This window comes from Nematostella vectensis, chromosome 12, assembly GCF_932526225.1.
Source record: "Nematostella vectensis chromosome 12, jaNemVect1.1, whole genome shotgun sequence".
Taxonomy (NCBI): Eukaryota; Metazoa; Cnidaria; class Anthozoa; order Actiniaria; family Edwardsiidae; genus Nematostella; species Nematostella vectensis.
In genome coordinates, this window is record NC_064045.1 from 7,020,481 (window position 1) to 7,038,662 (window position 18,182).

General features: G+C 40.4%; 4 protein-coding genes across 5 annotated transcripts; 3 read left to right on the forward strand and 1 right to left on the reverse strand.

Annotated features, from left to right (window-relative positions):
- The first annotated feature begins 153 nt into the window (after positions 1-153).
- On the forward strand, positions 154-3,136 carry LOC5510136 (endonuclease V). 2 transcript variants are annotated; one of them, XM_048720349.1, is made up of 8 exons: positions 154-354; positions 461-653; positions 1,065-1,199; positions 1,558-1,597; positions 1,679-1,791; positions 1,960-2,031; positions 2,270-2,409; positions 2,845-3,136. In XM_048720349.1, the coding sequence occupies exons 1-8, from the start codon at positions 308-310 to the stop codon at positions 2,999-3,001; spliced, it is 897 nt and encodes a 298-aa protein (XP_048576306.1). In that variant the 5' UTR covers positions 154-307; the 3' UTR covers positions 3,002-3,136. The 2 variants fall into 2 exon arrangements, with proteins under 2 accessions (XP_048576306.1, XP_001630586.3); XM_001630536.3 differs by having other exon boundaries at positions 155-354; positions 2,270-2,413.
- Positions 2,415-5,120, reverse strand: LOC5510137 (anaphase-promoting complex subunit 10). The gene is made up of 2 exons (XM_032379198.2): positions 4,773-5,120; positions 2,415-4,132 (listed from the first exon to the last, which is right to left on the reverse strand). The coding sequence occupies exons 1-2, from the start codon at positions 5,103-5,105 to the stop codon at positions 3,830-3,832; spliced, it is 636 nt and encodes a 211-aa protein (XP_032235089.2). The 5' UTR covers positions 5,106-5,120; the 3' UTR covers positions 2,415-3,829.
- Positions 5,057-12,476, forward strand: LOC5510138 (splicing factor 3B subunit 5). Its single transcript, XM_001630537.3, has 6 exons — positions 5,057-5,142; positions 5,899-5,935; positions 6,525-6,570; positions 7,489-7,612; positions 8,550-8,614; positions 11,733-12,476. The coding sequence occupies exons 1-5, from the start codon at positions 5,140-5,142 to the stop codon at positions 8,595-8,597; spliced, it is 258 nt and encodes an 85-aa protein (XP_001630587.1). The 5' UTR covers positions 5,057-5,139; the 3' UTR covers positions 8,598-8,614; positions 11,733-12,476.
- A 128-nt stretch (positions 12,477-12,604) lies between these two features.
- On the forward strand, positions 12,605-16,665 carry LOC125556659. Its single transcript, XM_048720350.1, has 2 exons — positions 12,605-13,185; positions 15,377-16,665. Exons 1-2 carry the CDS (start codon positions 12,841-12,843, stop codon positions 15,692-15,694), a joined length of 663 nt encoding a protein of 220 aa, XP_048576307.1. The 5' UTR covers positions 12,605-12,840; the 3' UTR covers positions 15,695-16,665.
- The last annotated feature ends 1,517 nt before the right edge of the window (positions 16,666-18,182 follow it).

An 18,182-nucleotide genomic window follows, 5' to 3' on the forward strand; every position in this document is an offset into this window, starting at 1 on the left:
AGATTGCTGCTAAAGTAAGTAAAATAAAAAGTAAAAGAACTAATATCTACTTATTCATATTTCCATCGCCATCAAGAAATCTGTTTTATATAGTCTTATGATGAATATTGTGAAGGATTATCTTGCTACCCTTCGGGCTCCCTGTGTAATACTAACATGTTCAGCTCCCAGTCTCTCTCGATGATGCAACATCAACACAACACAAGAAATCACAACAGAAGAAAATAATGCGAGTTTCATCATTTTCGCGCAAGTTTTGCATCAAAAAAGAAGTCATTAGGAACTAAGTTTATCGTTTGAAAGCTTCATGTCTTACTTGCAAGATCAGGAAGAACTAATAGAACGCTGGAAGAGGTATGATTTCCTTATTACTCACCTTTTATTACTGACAGGAGGGGAAATTGGATGTTTACGAGTAAATACAGGTAATCTTCACTTACTTGCAGTTTCTACTCCATAGAGAGCAATTGACACTGAAAGAGAAACTCGTAACTATAGACAAAGTGAAATGGAAATTAAAGCTAGATGATGATGATAACGATGACAATGATGAAAGACTCACTCTGATTGGTGGAGTTGACATTTCATTTCCCAAGGGAGATGACGTACATGCATGTGCATGTCTAGTCATTATTTCATATCCTGGACTGGAGGTTAGTTTTGTTTTAAAAGCCTAATCAGGGGCCAATCTAGCCTCGTCCCCAGAATCATTGTTCTTCCATGGATTTCCTTATATTTCTTGTTATCTGAAAGTAAGGGGGCTTGCACCTGCGTGGTCTACCCCTAGATCTGCCCCCATTAATACAGTTTTAGGCACTTTGTTTTTCAGCCGCAGGTTATTTGCATGGCACCATACCTTGCTGGCTCTCCTGGTTTAGCTGAGTGTCTACTGGTGTTCAGACTTGATTTTGCAACAAATCGAATCTTTCAATATAATTTGATATATATCTCCTTGTTTAATTTTCTAATAGTTATTGAATTGCATCACAGTATACCGTTTTTTTTACGGATTTGTCATGGGTGACATCATGGGGCATTGATAATATATGGTTAACCATGTACAGGTTGTATATGAAGACCTTGCTATGGTTCACTTGACCTCACCGTATGTCCCAGAATTCCTTGCATTCAGAGAGGTGGAGTTCTTGGTTGAAAGCATCAAGAGACTTCAACAGAGAAAACCAGACATGATGCCCCAGGTGAGATAATGCAGTGAATTATAAAAGGCCAAATCAGGGGCAGATTAGTGTTATCCCCCCCAAAAAACATAATAATTTTAAAAAGTTTTGCCCCAGGTTCTGAAACTATGTTGCATGTTTTTGAAAATTGGGTTACCACTTCAAACTCTGTTACCCCTCTTTTTGCATGGGGGTGCCCAAGGATTCATGCAGGGATTCTTCATCATGGGATCGCAGCATGAGGGGATGGCATTAACCCCCTGCCACTCTTACCTGGACCTTGGTCAGCCAGTTCCTTATCCCAAATGGGGAGGGGGAAGGAGATAAAAAAAATGCTGTAAATCTATAAAAGAAATATGACAGACTTTTTTCCACCCAGGTTATCATGGTTGATGGAAATGGAATCCTTCACCCTAGAGGTACAGCTACAAATAAAAAAGTAAATCCAAAGTAAAATTTAAACTGAAAATATGTTGATATACTAAAATTTTGTTTACCAGGTTTTGGCATAGCTTCTCATCTTGGTGTCATAACTGATATTCCAACAATCGGAGTCGCAAAGAACTTATTCCATGTGGATGGAATAGAAAAAGGAGAAGAGCACACAAAGCAGGTAATTTATGTTAATAAAAACTAGCCTCTTAGACAGGGTAAAGTCTCGAGTCTTATTTCCTTTTGCATAGCATGTATTTCCAGTGTTGATTTTCAGGGTACCTGGTATTATGTTTAGTGCTTAGGGACTCACACTTTCACATCTGTCCCTTTTTTCCCCTTCTTTTAGATTTCCTGTCTTCTTCAAGACAAGGGCAATAGCTTCCCTCTGGTTGGAAAATCTGGAACAACATGGGGGATGGTAAGAGGCCGTCAATAGAATCAACAATTTCACTTGATTTTCTTATGAGTAAAGATCTTAGATAAAAAAGGTATCCTTTAGTAGTTCCATCCACTTACGAGAGAGTTTGACACAAGGGGGTATTTAAAAAAAGGGGAGGACAGGGTTGTTTTAAAACAGCTGTCTGCTTAGTATTTTCCATTGCTGAAGGTCCAAGACTGACATGTGAGTCATACGGTATCTAATTCTCCCATTACAGGCCTTGCGTAGCAGTAAAAAGTCCACCACGACCCCTGTCTGTAAGCCCATCTATGTGTCTGTTGGTCACAAAGTCAGTCTAGATACGGCAGTCAAACTGGTTGATGCATGCTGCCGATACAGGATTCCAGAACCTACCAGGCAGGTAAGGAAGTAATATTTATTAGCTCTTGGGATTGACTATCTAATGAATTTAAAAGTTGTTGTAATTGGAGCTAGCTACTTATGAGAATGGGCTCTTTTATGTAAAGGGCTACAACAGTGAACTTGTAAAAAAGATAATTTCTAATTTGTGTTTATAACTAAAGGCTTATGTGATTAGCCAAACAAAGCACTTCAAATGTTTAACTCTCCTTATTTATGTAAGTAATTCCTCTTTTTCAGGAAATTTTGGTATTAATAGAAAACTAACTTATGAGTTAACTTTTTTGCAATTTCTTGTCTCGTTTACTGATTGAGCCTTTTCCATTTCAACCATTCCATTTCATTTCAAGTCTAGAGCAGCCAGTACACTGTTTTCATACAAAAAATAAATGTTATTTTGTCTTGTGTGATGCTGAACATTTCTTTTGTCAGGCTGATATGCGATCTAGGGAATTCTTACGTCAACATTATGAAAAGGAACTTAAGAAGTGTGGCTGTCAAAATGAGGAATGTACCTGTACAAGTGACGATAAAACACCGGAGAGCGCAGAGAGCACCACAGACGACAAAACAAGACTTGAGCCAGTGACAGAAAGAATAAAGGAAATACAACTAAACATTTGAATAGACAACAGCAGTGACTGGATAAAACTGAATATAGGAATATGTAATAAATTTAGAATTTGATTTTTTTATGTGTAAATAAATTGATGTTTTCATGTTTTGTTAGTGTTGCTATATTTTTAGTTCCAGCCTGATGCTTACCACCATGAGTTGTTGGGGCCTGTTTGTTTGGAGGTAGAATCGCCTTGGTAACAAGTTGTTTTTGGCAAAAAAATTGTTTCCTTTTTCCACCTGGGTGTTTTAATTTTTTTAAAAAGAAAAAAAAATACTTAAAGTGATTCCAAAATAGGAACTAAGATTAGTAGCTGAGCATTAAAAACCTAGAATTAAAATTAAATCCAAATATTGCTTCAAAATCTCAAAAGGGGGTTATACAAACTATGGAATAAACTTTTGACTGTCATTCACTGTGAAATGATGGTGGCTCCATCTCCATTTACCTCAGCTCGAACACTTTGAGTGTTCTGGTCGATAAGCAAAGCTTCTGAAAGGTTACAAGTATAATGACAATACTTTGATGCATTTCTTGGTCCAGCCCTTCTCCAATCCTGTGTTACTTCAATGTTTCTTCAGGCCCGTACCCAGGGGGGTTCGCACCCCTTCAAGAAAAATCCTGGGTACGGGCCTGTTCTTGTCTGTAAGTAACTTGTTTGTTATTGGGTACCTTTTTCCAGCAGTCCAAAGTCAAAGCCATCTAGTCCCACAAAAAAAAATTGGGTGAAACTTCACTCATCACCTAGCACAACTATAAACAGCGCCATACACCAATGTGAAGGTGACTTGATCGAGACCATCACCTAACACAACTATACATAGCACAGTCAACTGAAGTAAATGTCGGCATATCAGGGTTCACTGCATCGCACAGTGGTGCAAAGATCTTGATCTGTCTCATGTGTGTGTCACGCCCATTCTGATGATTGGCAAGAACTGCCACCTGTAGCATGTATGTCCTTATTGGACGGTCACCTTCATTCAAAGACACCGTCAGCCACCCTGTTGGCTCATCCAATTGGATAAGTTCTATTTGATGTAAGTCATGGAAGCTATTGCCGGCTCTAACTGAAATTTTGCTTGGGGTATAGCTTTCATCTGCCTGAAAATAAAACCGCATAAATAGAAAGCTTCATACAGGCAAATGTCTGTTTGGTAAAAATAATTTACACTTTGTATGTACTTAAACAACTTAAAACCTTGTGTGTTAGTTAACTAAGATGGCCAAAATGCTTATTATGCAATAATTGTATGGTTCCTGGCACATAATTATGTTATTTCGAATTTCGGCGAATTATGAAACAGTATAATAAGCATTTTTCAAATTCTTCGACAAAAAGTAGGGTGGTGCCACTCCCCTTGTCCATGCCTATACAAAGGGAATTGGAATTTGAATTGTATCTAAGGGTAGGGGTTGACATTTTGGCTATTCAATTGGCAAATCAAAGAAACAAGAAAAGAATACCATGGTTTGACATCTTTTCTTAATGGTAGAGGGCTGCCAAGCCAAATGTTATACTCATAAAAAATGGGTGCCACACCCCCTTACTATTGGGTGACCCTCCTCTATAGAAACAGCCAAACTTAGCCCCTACTACCCCCCCCCCCCCCCCCATTCACTCTGTGTCAAACAATTTGAGATACAGGTGCTGAAGAAATATCCCTATTCAACATCATAAACGCTTATTGATCTCTCTAGAAGTAGCGTCTTTGAATTAAAAAAGGCTTGAGCTTGTAGACACCTTGTAATCGGCATAGATTGAGATTTTTTGTATGGCTGTCTTGCGTTTGAACTGTATGTTTATCAGATGAGGTTGTGGCCCGTCGGACTGCCAGTAAGTCTCCAAATTACCATCCCTCAGCTGCTCGATACCAAAGCCTGGTTTACACGAGGACAGAGACCACGCCGCCTGGTCGCCAATTTCGCGTAGTTTACCGTTGTTTTTATTTTCCTCACCGGCGACTGAGTCTTCTATTCTTCCCGCCATCTTGAAATTCGAATATTGCAATTTGGGCATGCGCAGTTTGAGAGGCCGCTGTTTACTTATCACATGCGCAGTGAGACGAGACGCCATCTTTGTTTGAGAAGGCTCTTGTTCAGCTGCTAAAATGGTAAGTTTCTGTTCATTTTCCATGTAGAAAAGCCACCAAATCATTGGAATACATCGAAGAGGAGTTAAGCATGCTAGTTTATGTGATGTAATGAACTTCGATGTATATTTTTCGCATCATACTTATTTTTTTTAAGAAAGCATGTGAGTTTTTTGTCATATCAATAGAAATATTCCCTAAGCTTCGGAATATCCAACCTCATAATTTTGTTTCAACATATTAATGCCTCGTTCTTCCTTGATGTTATGTGGCTTTAAAATCACTATTCTCAATGCAATAATGATCAGGTTTTTAAACATGTGACTTACTTGAACTTTAGTTGTCTTTTCTCATTGAAAAACATAATACTATTAAGCTTAATGTCTTTTAATTCACATTTCTTTTCTCTTTGATGACAAAAGTTACTACTACTTTTAGCAATCTGCGAATTCACTCCAATAAATTCCCAATGACAAAAAAGACATTTTGACTTTGGTTAGTCAAATGTTTTGGAATGTTTTCATTGGCCCATTGGCCTACACTTTGATGGCTTCCAAGAAAGCCATCTCACTGCCCCCAATCAGAGGGTACGGGTAATATTCAATTAAAATTTTTAAAAAAAACTTGATTGACAGAGGAAAAAACGGTCAAAAGAATCATTGGCAAGAGTTTTCAGCATACCCTAGACTGCAGTAATTGATAATCAACAGTATACTGAGTGTATTGCTGACTGCTGTTCTGAAAGAATACCATCTTGTATTGTTTTATTTGTTTCAGACTGATCGTTACAACATCCACAGTCAACTAGAACATTGTAAGTACCGTACATGTACTATGTTACTCTAACCAGAAATTCAAGTTTTGTGCTGCAATTGTTTGACAAGCTTGTCTGTCATGTAACTTGGGAAAGTGTTAATACTTGTTTTAAAATTTTGTGCAACTTGTGTAAGCCACAATAAAAAATCCAGGGGTTTCATTTAGTTTCAGAGTAGGCGGTGAAGATTGTAAAGTAGAGGTTAGAAGTTTTTTTTATTAGTTCAAATAAAACTTTAAAAAAAAAAGTTGCCAGCACTCAGTGGAAAATAGCCGGGAGGTCCACCTGCCACCAGGGCCTAATGAATACCCTGATATCTAAAAAGTAAAATCAAACTTGTCATTTGGCATTTGGAAACCCAAGAAAATTAAATTTAAAATTTACTGAAATATCGTAATTGGCCTAAAAAATATTTTCCAATACAGTACAATACACATGTATTTCTTTGTTGTCATTGAATCATTGAAAACTTTAAATTTATTTTCTCAGGTTTCCATGATGAGTTTATGGTGGGAAACACTGACTGGCTTTTTGAAATAGTTTGACGATAAGACACATGCATTTAACTCATTATTTTGTTTGTTTTCAGTGCAATCCAAGTATGTAGGAACAGGCCATTCTGACACCACTAAATTGTGAGTGTACTAATATGCAAGTTGTTTGCTTGGGATGAAATAATAGTTCTGTCCATTCACCTTATTTTTTCTTTACTTGCACAAGCATTTCCCATTATTGGAATTTTGTTTTTAGTTAAACACAAGGTTCCGCTATAAAAGGGAAAGCTACTCCCACCCCCGGGCTCAAGAACAATCAGTTATCAACCAGCCGTCAATGCGTCAACATGTCAGGACAATTGCTCTGAGCGCTTAATTCAAATGAAACCCCCCCATATTCAAAACCAAATGTAACATTATCCCTAAACTTGTACACCTAAAATGTTTCTATTTATAGTCAAATAATGCTTTACCAAGCTGTGTGCGCTCTAAAATACGAGAATTTCCATCACAGCAAAGTAATAATTTTTACATATGCATTTGATTATTGATAGCACATAATTTAAAATTTTGCTCTGAAAACTTGAGTGGACAGCAAATCCATTGTTACCTCTACAAAAATTGTTTTATTTCAAACGACTGAGGCTCAGAAATAAGCATTTTTTACAGTAGACTTGTAATTTGTGACTGCTAGCGTGGTTAGCGTGGTGGTATTCTGATAATAATTACAAATTCGAGCCCAAGGGTGGTAGGAGCTTTCGCTTTTATAGCCCAACCTTGTGTATAAGGTGTGGAAAATAACTTTTTTAACAGTATTTTGAGCAGTAATAAGAAGTTATACTTGTTGTTACACAAGCTTTATGACTCTTTCTATGTAAATTATCTTACAGCATGTAAAAGTGTTCTAAATTGCTTCAAATAAATTTTCAAATTAATAATTTTTTTAACAATTAGATAATTGCTCTTTTTAATGTAAAAATAATGGAAACATAAAATCCTAAAATAAGCTATCATAACATCTATAAAAATAATGTTTATTTGTGTCTGTTTGTTTTTCAGTGAGTGGCTTGTCAACCAGCACAGAGATAGTGCCTCAGCATACATCGGTCACGGTAATCTCTTGGACTACTTTGCCCTGGCGGAGAATGAGACAAAAGCAAGAGTTAGATTCAACCTTCTAGAGGTAAATTATGTGGATACAGGCTTGCCTACCATGGGTTGAGCCATAGAAAATCCATGGCTAGTTAACCCCAAATATAGAAGTTCCTTATTTAGCCAGCTTTTTTATACCTACAGTATTTACTAGCCAAATAGTCTCCTGTGCAGTAACCCGTAAGTCAGTATAAAAAACCCTATAAATGAATGGCTACTCAAATTCGGTCCGATGCTGTTGCCATTGTTTTTCATGTTTTAATTTGATACAAAACTTTTACTAGTTAAAGCTTTCTCAGCAGAAATGTTTTTGCATTTGCTACATGTGAGATTTTTATTGGTTCACAAGATATAGCATGTGGACCCAATTTGAGCAAACACTTGTAGAAAGGGATTCCAGACTGACAATAAGGAATACTGCACAGGAGACTATCTAACCAGCAGATAATATTTGTTGATAGAACCCTAGCAATCAGGTCCCCCTACTGAATCATTTAAGAATAGTAGAAAAAGCAGAAGCCCCCTCCCCTTCCCCCAATGAAAACTTTTCAGGGCCCCCCTGTTCACTCAGCCCCCCTCTAAATAAGGAACTTTCCGAATATGGATGACAAGAGGCTACTTGTATGTCTTTCTAAATGTAATGGTATAACTAGAAAGACTACAGACTAACTGTTAAAAACAAGATGGTCTGCCTAGGTGTGGTGTAGACAAGCTATAAATCAACACAAGGTTGAAAAAGTGTGTTGAACGCCTCTGTGAAACAGTAGTTGCGCTGACGTTTTGAGCGTTAGCCCTTCATTGGAGCAAAAGAGATGGACCTCTCTTTTGTTCCAACCAAGGGCTAACGCTCGAAACGTCAGTGCAACTACCGTACTCTGTCACAGAGGCGTTAAACACACTTTTAAAACCTTGTGTTGCTTTATACCTTTTCTAAATGTTAATCTTAAAACAAAACTTGATCTCAATAGAAAATGCTGCAGCCCTGTGGCACACCCCCGCAGCGACCAGAAGAGTGACAGACATCTTAGGAAATGTGAGTGAGGAGTAGGACACTGTTTGCCATGTACTGGTGGTAGTATCAGTTCAGTTTGACTTTTTTGGCCAGGAAACAGTATTTACATGGTATAAGTTCTCTCTACCCTTTATACAACTCGGAGTGATTCATATTTAGCTCATATTAATATCGCAAGACATGATCAAAAGTGCTTCACATTCAAATGGATTTACTTATCAGTATAGATACTGACTGCTTCACAAAGTTTGAAATCATAGTTTAAGCTATAGTTGTGAGAAAGCCATGGCAGAGAAGTCTGGCAGTGTCTAAAATTTCACCCCCAAAATTTCCAAGGAAAAAGCTTATCACCCTCAAAAAATACCTTACCCAAAATTCTATGCCCTTAAACATACCAAAGGTAGAAACCTATCACAAAAATTAATCTTGACTTGGAAATATCGAACCAAACAATACATGCAACAAAAAAATCCAAAAGCCAAATAATATGTCCCCCACGTCATGCTACTATCTCCCTGTGTGTAAGGACTGTCACTAAAGATGTCCCCCTCCCTTCCCCCTGTGTGTAAAGACTGTCACTGAAGATGTCCCCTCCCTTCCCCCTGTGTGTAAGGACTGTCACTAAAGATGTCCCCCTCCCCCTGTGTGTAAGGACTGTCACTGAAGATGTCCCACTCCCTTCCCCCTGTGTGTAAGGACTGTCACTAAAGATGTCCCCCTCCCCCTGTGTGTAAGGACTGTAACTAAAGATGTCCCCCTCCCCCTGTGTGTAAGGACTGTCACTAAAGATGTCCCCCTCCCCCTGTGTGTAAGGACTGTCACTAAAGATGTCCCCCTTCCCCTGTGTGTAAGGACTGTCACTGAAGATGTCCCCCTCCCTTCCCCCTGTGTGTAAGGACTGTCACTGAAGATGTCCCCCTCCCTTCCCCCTGTGTGTAAAGACTGTCACTGAAGATGTCCCCCTCCCCCTGTGTGTAAGGACTGTCACTAAAGATGTCCCCCTCCCTTCCCCCTGTGTGTAAAGACTGTCACTGAAGATGTCCCACTCCCCCTGTGTGTAAGGACTGTCACTGAAGATGTCCTACTCCCTTCCCCCTGCGTGTAAGGACTGTCACTGAAGATGTCCCACTCCCCCTGTGTGTAAGGACTGTCACTGAAGATGTCCCACTCCCCCTGTGTGTAAGGACTGTCACTAAAGATGTCCCCCTCCCTTCTCCCTGTGTGTAAGGACTGTCACTAAAGATGTCCCCCTCCCTTCCCCCTGTGTGTAAGGACTGTCACTAAAGATGTCCCCCTCCCCCTGTGTGTAAGGACTGTCACTAAAGATGTCCCCCTCCCTTCTCCCTGTGTGTAAGGACTGTCACTAAAGATGTCCCCCTCCCTTCCCCCTGTGTGTAAGGACTGTCACTAAAGATTTCCCCCTTCCCCTGTGTGTAAGGACTGTCACTGAAGATGTCCCCCTCCCTTCCCCCTGTGTGTAAGGACTGTCACTGAAGATGTCCCCCTCCCTTCCCCCTGTGTGTAAAGACTGTCACTGAAGATGTCCCCCTCCCCCTGTGTGTAAGGACTGTCACTAAAGATGTCCCCCTCCCTTCCCCCTGTGTGTAAAGACTGTCACTGAAGATGTCCCACTCCCCCTGTGTGTAAGGACTGTCACTGAAGATGTCCTACTCCCTTCCCCCTGCGTGTAAGGACTGTCACTGAAGATGTCCCACTCCCCCTGTGTGTAAGGACTGTCACTGAAGATGTCCCACTCCCCCTGTGTGTAAGGACTGTCACTAAAGATGTCCCCCTCCCTTCTCCCTGTGTGTAAGGACTGTCACTAAAGATGTCCCCCTCCCTTCCCCCTGTGTGTAAGGACTGTCACTAAAGATGTCCCCCTCCCCCTGTGTGTAAGGACTGTCACTAAAGATGTCCCCCTCCCTTCTCCCTGTGTGTAAGGACTGTCACTAAAGATGTCCCCCTCCCTTCCCCCTGTGTGTAAGGACTGTCACTAAAGATTTCCCCCTCCCCCTGTGTGTAAGGACTGTAACTAAAGATGTCCCCCTTCCCCTTTGTGTAAGGACTGTCACTGAAGATGTCCCCCTCCCTTCCCCCTGTGTGTAAGGACTGTCACTAAAGATGTCCCCCTCCCCCTGTGTGTAAGGACTGTCACTAAAGATGTCCCCCTTCCCACTGTGTGTAAGGACTGTCACTGAAGATGTCCCACTCCCTTCCCCCTGTGTGTAAGGACTGTCACTAAAGATGTCCCCCTCCCCCTGTGTGTAAGGACTGTCACTAAAGATGTCCCCCTCCCTTCTCCCTGTGTGTAAGGACTGTCACTAAAGATGTCCCCCTCCCTTCCCCCTGTGTGTAAGGACTGTCACTAAAGATGTCCCCCTCCCCCTGTGTGTAAGGACTGTCACTGAAGATGTCCCTCTCCCCCTGTGTGTAAGGACTGTCACTAAAGATGTCCCCCTCCGCTGTGTGTAAGGACTGTCACTAAAGATGTCCCCCTCCCCCTGTGTGTAAGGACTGTCACTGAAGATGTCCCCCTCCCTTCCCCCTGTGTGTAAGGACTGTCACTAAAGATGTCCCCCTCCCCCTGTGTGTAAGGACTGTCACTGAAGATGTCCCTCTCCCCCTGTGTGTAAGGACTGTCACTAAAGATGTCCCCCTCCGCTGTGTGTAAGGACTGTCACTAAAGATGTCCCCCTCCCCCTGTGTGTAAGGACTGTCACTAAAGATGTCCCCCTCCCTTCCCCCTGTGTGTAAGGACTGTCACTAAAGATGTCCCCCTCCCCCTGTGTGTAAGGACTGTCACTAAAGATGTCCCCCTTCCCCTGTGTGTAAGGACTGTCACTGAAAATGTCCCCCTCCCCCTGTGTGTAAGGACTGTCACTGAAGATTTCCCTCTCCCTTCCCCCTGTGTGTAAGGACTGTCACTAAAGATGTCCCCGTCCCTTCCCCCTGTGTGTAAGGACTGTAACTAAAGATGTCCCCCTTCCCATTTGTGTAAGGACTGTCACTGAAGATGTCCCCCTCCCTTCCCCCTGTGTGTAAGGACTGTCACTAAAGATGTCCCCGTCCCTTCCCCCTGTGTGTAAGGACTGTCACTGGAGATGCCGTTCCTCTCATGCTGTCGTGTGTTTTATTTCAGGTGCTACGCCCACATGTGTTCCTCAGCAAGACTAAGGCAGTACCACTTGGAAATATTCGGAATACTTTTGTTCGAAAATTTTTACAGTTTGTACATAGACTTTATATTGTTCATAGGCTCTTCGGCCTACCTGTTAATCGCAACAAATGCAGCAGCTGTTGAACAAACAAAAATCGCAAAAACAGTAGCAACAGCAGCAATAGTAACAGTCATCAAAAGCAGAAATACAAATAAACGGCGGTTTTAAAAATTCTGCTTACTCTCGCCGACTTTTCTTTTGTCAATCACGCCACTTCTCTGTAAGGCGCCTACCAATTAACAAGCACCTAATGTAATCCCGTTAGTCTAAATGGACTCTGCTAGCAGGCGAGAACGTGGCAAGTCTGTGCCTGGTCTATATTTTACTTTAGATTTTGTGAAACGAATCTTATTTGCCTGGTGTACGGGCCTTTCTTTCGGGGGATGATAAGAACTTATATTATCTCCTTTTTGCTTTGAAGAGTTCAAATATTTACTGAAGTTTTTTCAGTAATTATTTTTTTTCAATAAATGTTCTTATTTATCATGTAAACCTTGTTTTTAAGTGCTGTTCATTAGCGCTATGGATGCTCATGGACTGATTGATACCGTCATAAAAACAGACTGTCGGCATACCCTAAAGAGTCCATTTAATACCATTTAATTGTCTCGCTTGCTAATGTCCTAATCCCAGTGAACAATAAAAGACTGAAGTTTTAGCAGCTATCTTTGTCGATTCTGTTTATTTACACTAGAACACTAGAAAGACTCCTTAAATTGATGACACCGCTCTCTTTCGACCCTACACTCGCTTCATAAATCAAGACAAAGTTAAAGGTTATCCCGGATCGGTTTTCACCGCAGACATCGAAGCGCTTGATGTCGCTCTTGGAGTAAAACTGCGTTTGCTTCTTCAATTCTCGAGGGAATTTGGATAACTTGGACTAATTTCAAAGAGGCTTAACATAGTCCAAACTGAACAATAACTTATACATATTTCAGCAGTCGATTAAGGCTGGTTTCTTGAGCTATTAACACGGGCGAATTGGAGCCAAAAATGTAGCATCTTTTCTCAAGAAAGTATTTATCAATGGTGGAACATACTGCAACATTAAAGGTCCTGGTTCTTCCTGGGCCGGACGGTATAGCATTAAACACTGGTAGACGTGACAACTACTCGCTGCACGAAAAATCTGCTGGTTTCAAAGAGGAGATCTGGAGCATCAAACAGCTTATTCACCAAGACGAAAAGCGCCGAAATGCTAAGAACTCCAGACAGTATGCATGCCCACCGATAGTGGATCTTACATCGATGAAACAGTATGCGGAAGTACAACCGCAGCACCGACCAAAACGTATCTTCAACGGGTTCTTTCCCTCGAAAATACGGACCTCCCATCCTAGCAACACACCGGTGGGCATTCCACGAGAGAAGGTAAGGAAAACGCAAGTTTAGAAGGAAAAAAACTATCAATAAACCCTCGACTCTCCAAGTTGCGTGTCTTATACCTAGGTACGATTTTTAATGACATTTATTTCCCGGTTTGTAATTCCGTTACATGAGTTTTTGTTAGAGCAACTTTCACAACTTCGTTGTTAGTATTAAATCCTGCTAAGTTTTACTAAAAAGATTCCTAGTAATATAACTTCTTCTGTTTTGCGACTGTGTTTATTTTTCGCGAGCACTTGAGGCGCAAAACATTTTATTTTCGCGGGAAGGAAATGATCAGGCATGAAAGTTAGGAGATTAACTTTTGCATTAATTACTTAGAGCCTGTACTTTTATCATTATTATCATTTTTTTAAGAAGTTTATCTACATTGTTGACTGTTTTAGCTAGATGATGTTAGCGTGTCCTAGGTTACGCGATTGAAACTTGAGAAGAAGGTCAAAAAGATTTCTATTCACTGCTCGCGTTGGAATATCGTTTTACAAGAGAGATAGCACGCGTTGATCTATCATCAAAACTCCGTTAATCTTATTATCACCAAGTTTTCCAGAGAAGAAAATAAGGACTTGCGTAAAAAGAAGTCTTTTCAAAGCGTGCGGAAATCAAGTTATTTTTCATTAAACATTAAAACACGTTCATTGCACATCATGATGACAATGTGACAAGCAAAATGCAAACAAACGCTGCTCAAAAAATAATCACTAATGAAAATGATAAGCTTAAAATCACGCACTAACTCGTGTATCGCAAGTCATACACAACATAGGGCTGTGGAATATAAATTGCTGGTTTTCATTCTTGTTTTTCTGCCCGTTCTTTTTGGCCTATTACTAAAAAGCAACAAGTATAACGTAGTATCCTAAAAAGCAACAAGTATAGATATTTTGCTCATCTAAGGGTTGAACTTTAAAAAAAACATCGGTCAACCACTCCTTTGTTGTTATTTACAATTGAAACGTCAATTTGTGAAAAAATACAGCGGTTCATTCGCGAGAAAACTTCAAAATAACCATCCACGATTGAAGTCTGATACTTTATCAATGATTTTTTATTAAAAGTCTCTCGTTACTAGCTTGGATTAGACAATGGAAAGCTTCTTTTTATGACTGGGTAGCTAGTGCGGGAACATAAAATGACGGCGTGATTCGCTTTCTTTAGGGATAGGATTTACAATTGTTCAAGTTCCATGTTTGTTTTACGTGAGTTCATTTGTCTCTGCTCTTTTCCTGTCTTAATCCATATAATCACGACGAGGAAGCGTTGAGCTCACATGCAGAAAATACACGTAATATAGGACACGCACTGAGCTGAACAGGGACCTATTGGGGGAGGGTTGGGGAGGGGGTGCGCTCGAACTGTGAATGGGGACAAAAACATATCAGGAAAATTTAGCCAAAAATTGTCGTTTTTGCCAAACGCAGCCACTTCCATTTAAGGAAACTAATATATTCCTAATTTGGAAAAACTGCATAATTCTTATCATTTTTATGGTTACCGTACCGCAGGTGCTTTGTATATTTTATGACTTGTAATCAGAAGAGAAAAACAGTGACTGTGACCATCTTTGGTCAATGGAGAAAGTTTTGGAAAAGAATCTAAGATTTCTCGGTACCAGACCCCCAAAACGACAGCGTTTACAGGGGTGTGGCCAGAGAAAAACGCAGGGTGGGGAGTGTTAATTCATTGAGCACGGATGATCAAATTGGCATTCGCTCTGGTAATAGGTCCCTAGATCCATCAAGGAACTTTTTCTATCCAAACAAACAGATAAAATTAACCGTATTTTTACCAAAACTAAGGGGTCAACAGGATTTTAAACCATCACGTGAAAATATTGTGGACACAACCACGCCCCTAATGATCATTTTCTGATAACTGAATTGAAAACATTCGGGAGGGGCACGTGCATCCAGTGGCCCCACCCACTGCTACGGCACTGGTCCGGTACATTTCAACCTATTTTCACCAAACTAGGAAATAGGACCTGTCAGTTCCGTGATCTGCAGGACTAGTTCACGCTCAAAACACAACTATCGAAAGTAGAAACAAAGCTCTAGTCTAACATATATCGCACATTCTCCCTTTTTCGGGTTTCAGTCGAAAACCCCGAATCGCGACGCAACAATGACCAAACGTCTATAGGCTTGGGACTTGATTTCCTTCTTTCATTTTGCAGGATGCATATTTTGAGAATCTCGGCCCTGATCCCAACGCTTCTCCATATCAACACGGCGCTGTCCTGGGCCGAGTCGACTTCAAAAGCGGTCAACATTCTGAGCCCACAGTTTGTCGCGCTGACAAGCCCCATCGTCCTTCGCAAACCGCGCCGGCCAACAGATGGGTGATGTATTCCTTACGAAACGGCGCCCCATCCCCCTGGGTCAACAGATACAAAATCAAACAGAAGTCCATCGTGGGATGTAACCCGGGGGAACTGAGGCCTGGTAGGCCCACGAACTTAGTAGCACTAGAACAGCGGGGTTACTCAAGATGACATGCTCTGCGTGCCATGGAAGTTAATGTATCCCTACCACTGCCCCTCTAGCCCTACATAAAGTACTGACCGTGGGGATCCATGACGTTCTGACGAACATTTTTTACTGCTCGTCACAGCTCGTTACATTGGTTGCCTCGTATAGCAAAATAACAGGAACATAACACCCGGCTACAACACGGTCTACAAAACATTTTTTTCCTGAACGGTGTTTCGCTATTACTCCTATGAAGAAAACGTTGTCGTTTTGGGGGTCTGGTACCGAGGAATTTTAGTATCCTAGACTTTCTCCATTTGACTAAAGATGGTTACAGTCATTGTTTTTCTCTTCTAATTACAAGTTAACGAAGGCCCTGCGATACGGCAACCTTAAAAGCGACTGTACCATCGGTATACACCTATTTCAAATAGGGGTAACAATAAGAAAAATGAATATGGCCCAAGTAGCTTAGATTGTCAATGTTGCTTTAATGTGTTAGTTAGCTAAACCAAGCTAATGCCTAACAAAAGAAAACACAACTATTAATATCTATTTATAGCATTCGAAATGTTTCATTTTCTTATTGTCGAACTTAGATTGCAATAGGTGTATCATTGAAAATCGTTTTTTTTTTTTAATAAACTCATACAAACCCATAGTACAACAAATAAAAAGGGAAGAATTTGCCCTTTCCTCTCCCCTAAGAAATGGGGAGAGTGTATATAGTGTCATGAATTTAGTCTGCTTCAGTTTGACGGGGTCAAAGTTCTTCTTTTTCTCTTTCAAAGTTTCCGTTGAAATCCACAAAAAGGTTTTAGGCTAGTTTAAGTTTGATGTAGTGTGTCATCTTGTGTAATAGCAGCCTCTGAGAATACTGATATTTGGGACAGATTATGATAATGTTATAAGGAAAATGATGATTATAGCAATGAGAGGCAAAAGTGTAAAAGAAAAATATTCTGAAAAATATAATAAATGTGCCTTTTTGAAACTGTGTTGCTCGTCCCCAGAGCCCTTCTTCTGGGAAACTCCACATCGCTGCTGCTAAAATCTTGCAGCAAGGTGATTACTGAGCATGCTCGGAAAATGGCGGACTCGGCCTCGGTCAGTCTCGCTAAAGGAAATCTCGGAATTTTAAACTTAAACATCAACAGAAAGAAATAATCAAACTGCTTGTGGTTGACAAGTGCGATGTATTAGAAAGCGATACCAACGGGCTTTGGCAAATCTCTTGTATGATAAATCCTAAGTGATTGGCACCGAAAAATTCAAATTACTAACTTTAATCGGGGTAATGTTAGTCTCATGTTATATTTTATACGTTTAGAATTGTTCTTTTTTCTATTTTTGCCGCTTTGAAACAATACAACGGGTAAACGGGGCTAGCTTAGCTTTGCAACATTTTTCGGGATCGGGACAACTTCGAGAGTAACGGAAGTAATTCGGTACCTTTCTTGTACCAATCAACACGCTGCAAAATGTTGAGTTTTGCAAAGCCTTTCGTTTGGCGACGCATGCGCAGAAATAAGAAGGGCTCTGGGGACGAGATTGGCCTTGGCGGCGTGCTTTGCATCCGAGAAAGAAGTAACCAATCAGGGTATCAAACATCACCAGCAGTATAGCAGAAACAATAACGACAGTGGGAACATCAGAAACAGCAATTAAACATCCCACGCAGAAAACAACATCAATAGAAGCATCAACAACGACAAAAAACATCAACAGAAACAACAACAACGAAAGTAGGAACATAAGGAACAAAACACTAAAAACATCCGCAAAAACAACAACAACAGAAGCATCAACAACAACAACAACAACACAAAATCAGCAACAATAGCAACAACAGTGACACTAGTTGCGTTGTTGAACTTCAATCGCTCAATATTGCTTCAAATGGATTGAAACTTCACAGGGATTTAAATAACAACTCCACAAACTGGTTAGAAAAGTTTGAAGGTATTTTATTATATTTTTCGTCCCAATTTTTTTTTTATTGTAACGCACTATATATTTACAGTGAATGAGACACGTAAAATACAATATATTAGTTTGGGGGACCTGTGTAATAACATCAGCGGAAGCATCATCAACAACAAAAACAACAGCAAAATAAACAACAACAGCAGCAACAACAACCGCAGAAACATCAGTAGAAACAACAACAGCATAAACAACACAATTACAGCAACAGAACAGACGGAGAAACAACAACTGATAGGTATGGAGTAAAAGTAGACACGTGCACCATGGGCCTTTCGTTTGCGACTCCCATGTGTTAGGTGGACGTCAATCATGAATTTTTCCAATTATGCACCTTTCATGATCTTTTACAGCTCTATCACAGAGAAAATACCGATAAGCACAAAGCCAGCAATTAAATAAAGTTCGAATTGTTGCTTAGCTTTGCGTTGTTGTTGATTTAGTGCTTACATGTGCATGCGTCTCTTAGTCTGCTTTTTTGACGCCCAGTGCTTTTCAAACAGCGTTTTATCATTTATAAGCGGT

What these genes read in the sequence shown, in the direction of transcription:
- LOC5510136 (XM_001630536.3), top strand. Translation starts at nt 308, where the DNA reads ATGTCTTACTTGCAAGATCAGGAAGAACTAATAGAACGCTGGAAGAG. An exon ending in TTTCATATCCTGGACTGGAG is followed by an intron (nt 654 to 1,064) that starts GTTAGTTTTGTT and finishes AACCATGTACAG; the next exon opens with GTTGTATATGAAGACCTTGC. An exon ending in TTCCAGAACCTACCAGGCAG is followed by an intron (nt 2,414 to 2,844) that starts GTAAGGAAGTAA and finishes TTCTTTTGTCAG; the next exon opens with GCTGATATGCGATCTAGGGA.
- LOC5510137 (XM_032379198.2), bottom strand. Translation starts at nt 5,105, where the DNA reads ATGGCGTCTCGTCTCACTGCGCATGTGATAAGTAAACAGCGGCCTCTC. An exon ending in CAATCTATGCCGATTACAAG is followed by an intron (nt 4,133 to 4,772) that starts GTGTCTACAAGC and finishes TTTTATTTTCAG; the next exon opens with GCAGATGAAAGCTATACCCC.
- LOC5510138 (XM_001630537.3), top strand. An exon ending in CATTCTGACACCACTAAATT is followed by an intron (nt 6,571 to 7,488) that starts GTGAGTGTACTA and finishes TTTGTTTTTCAG; the next exon opens with TGAGTGGCTTGTCAACCAGC. An exon ending in TTAGATTCAACCTTCTAGAG is followed by an intron (nt 7,613 to 8,549) that starts GTAAATTATGTG and finishes TGATCTCAATAG; the next exon opens with AAAATGCTGCAGCCCTGTGG.
- LOC125556659 (XM_048720350.1), top strand. Translation starts at nt 12,841, where the DNA reads ATGGTGGAACATACTGCAACATTAAAGGTCCTGGTTCTTCCTGGGCCG. An exon ending in TGGGCATTCCACGAGAGAAG is followed by an intron (nt 13,186 to 15,376) that starts GTAAGGAAAACG and finishes TTCATTTTGCAG; the next exon opens with GATGCATATTTTGAGAATCT.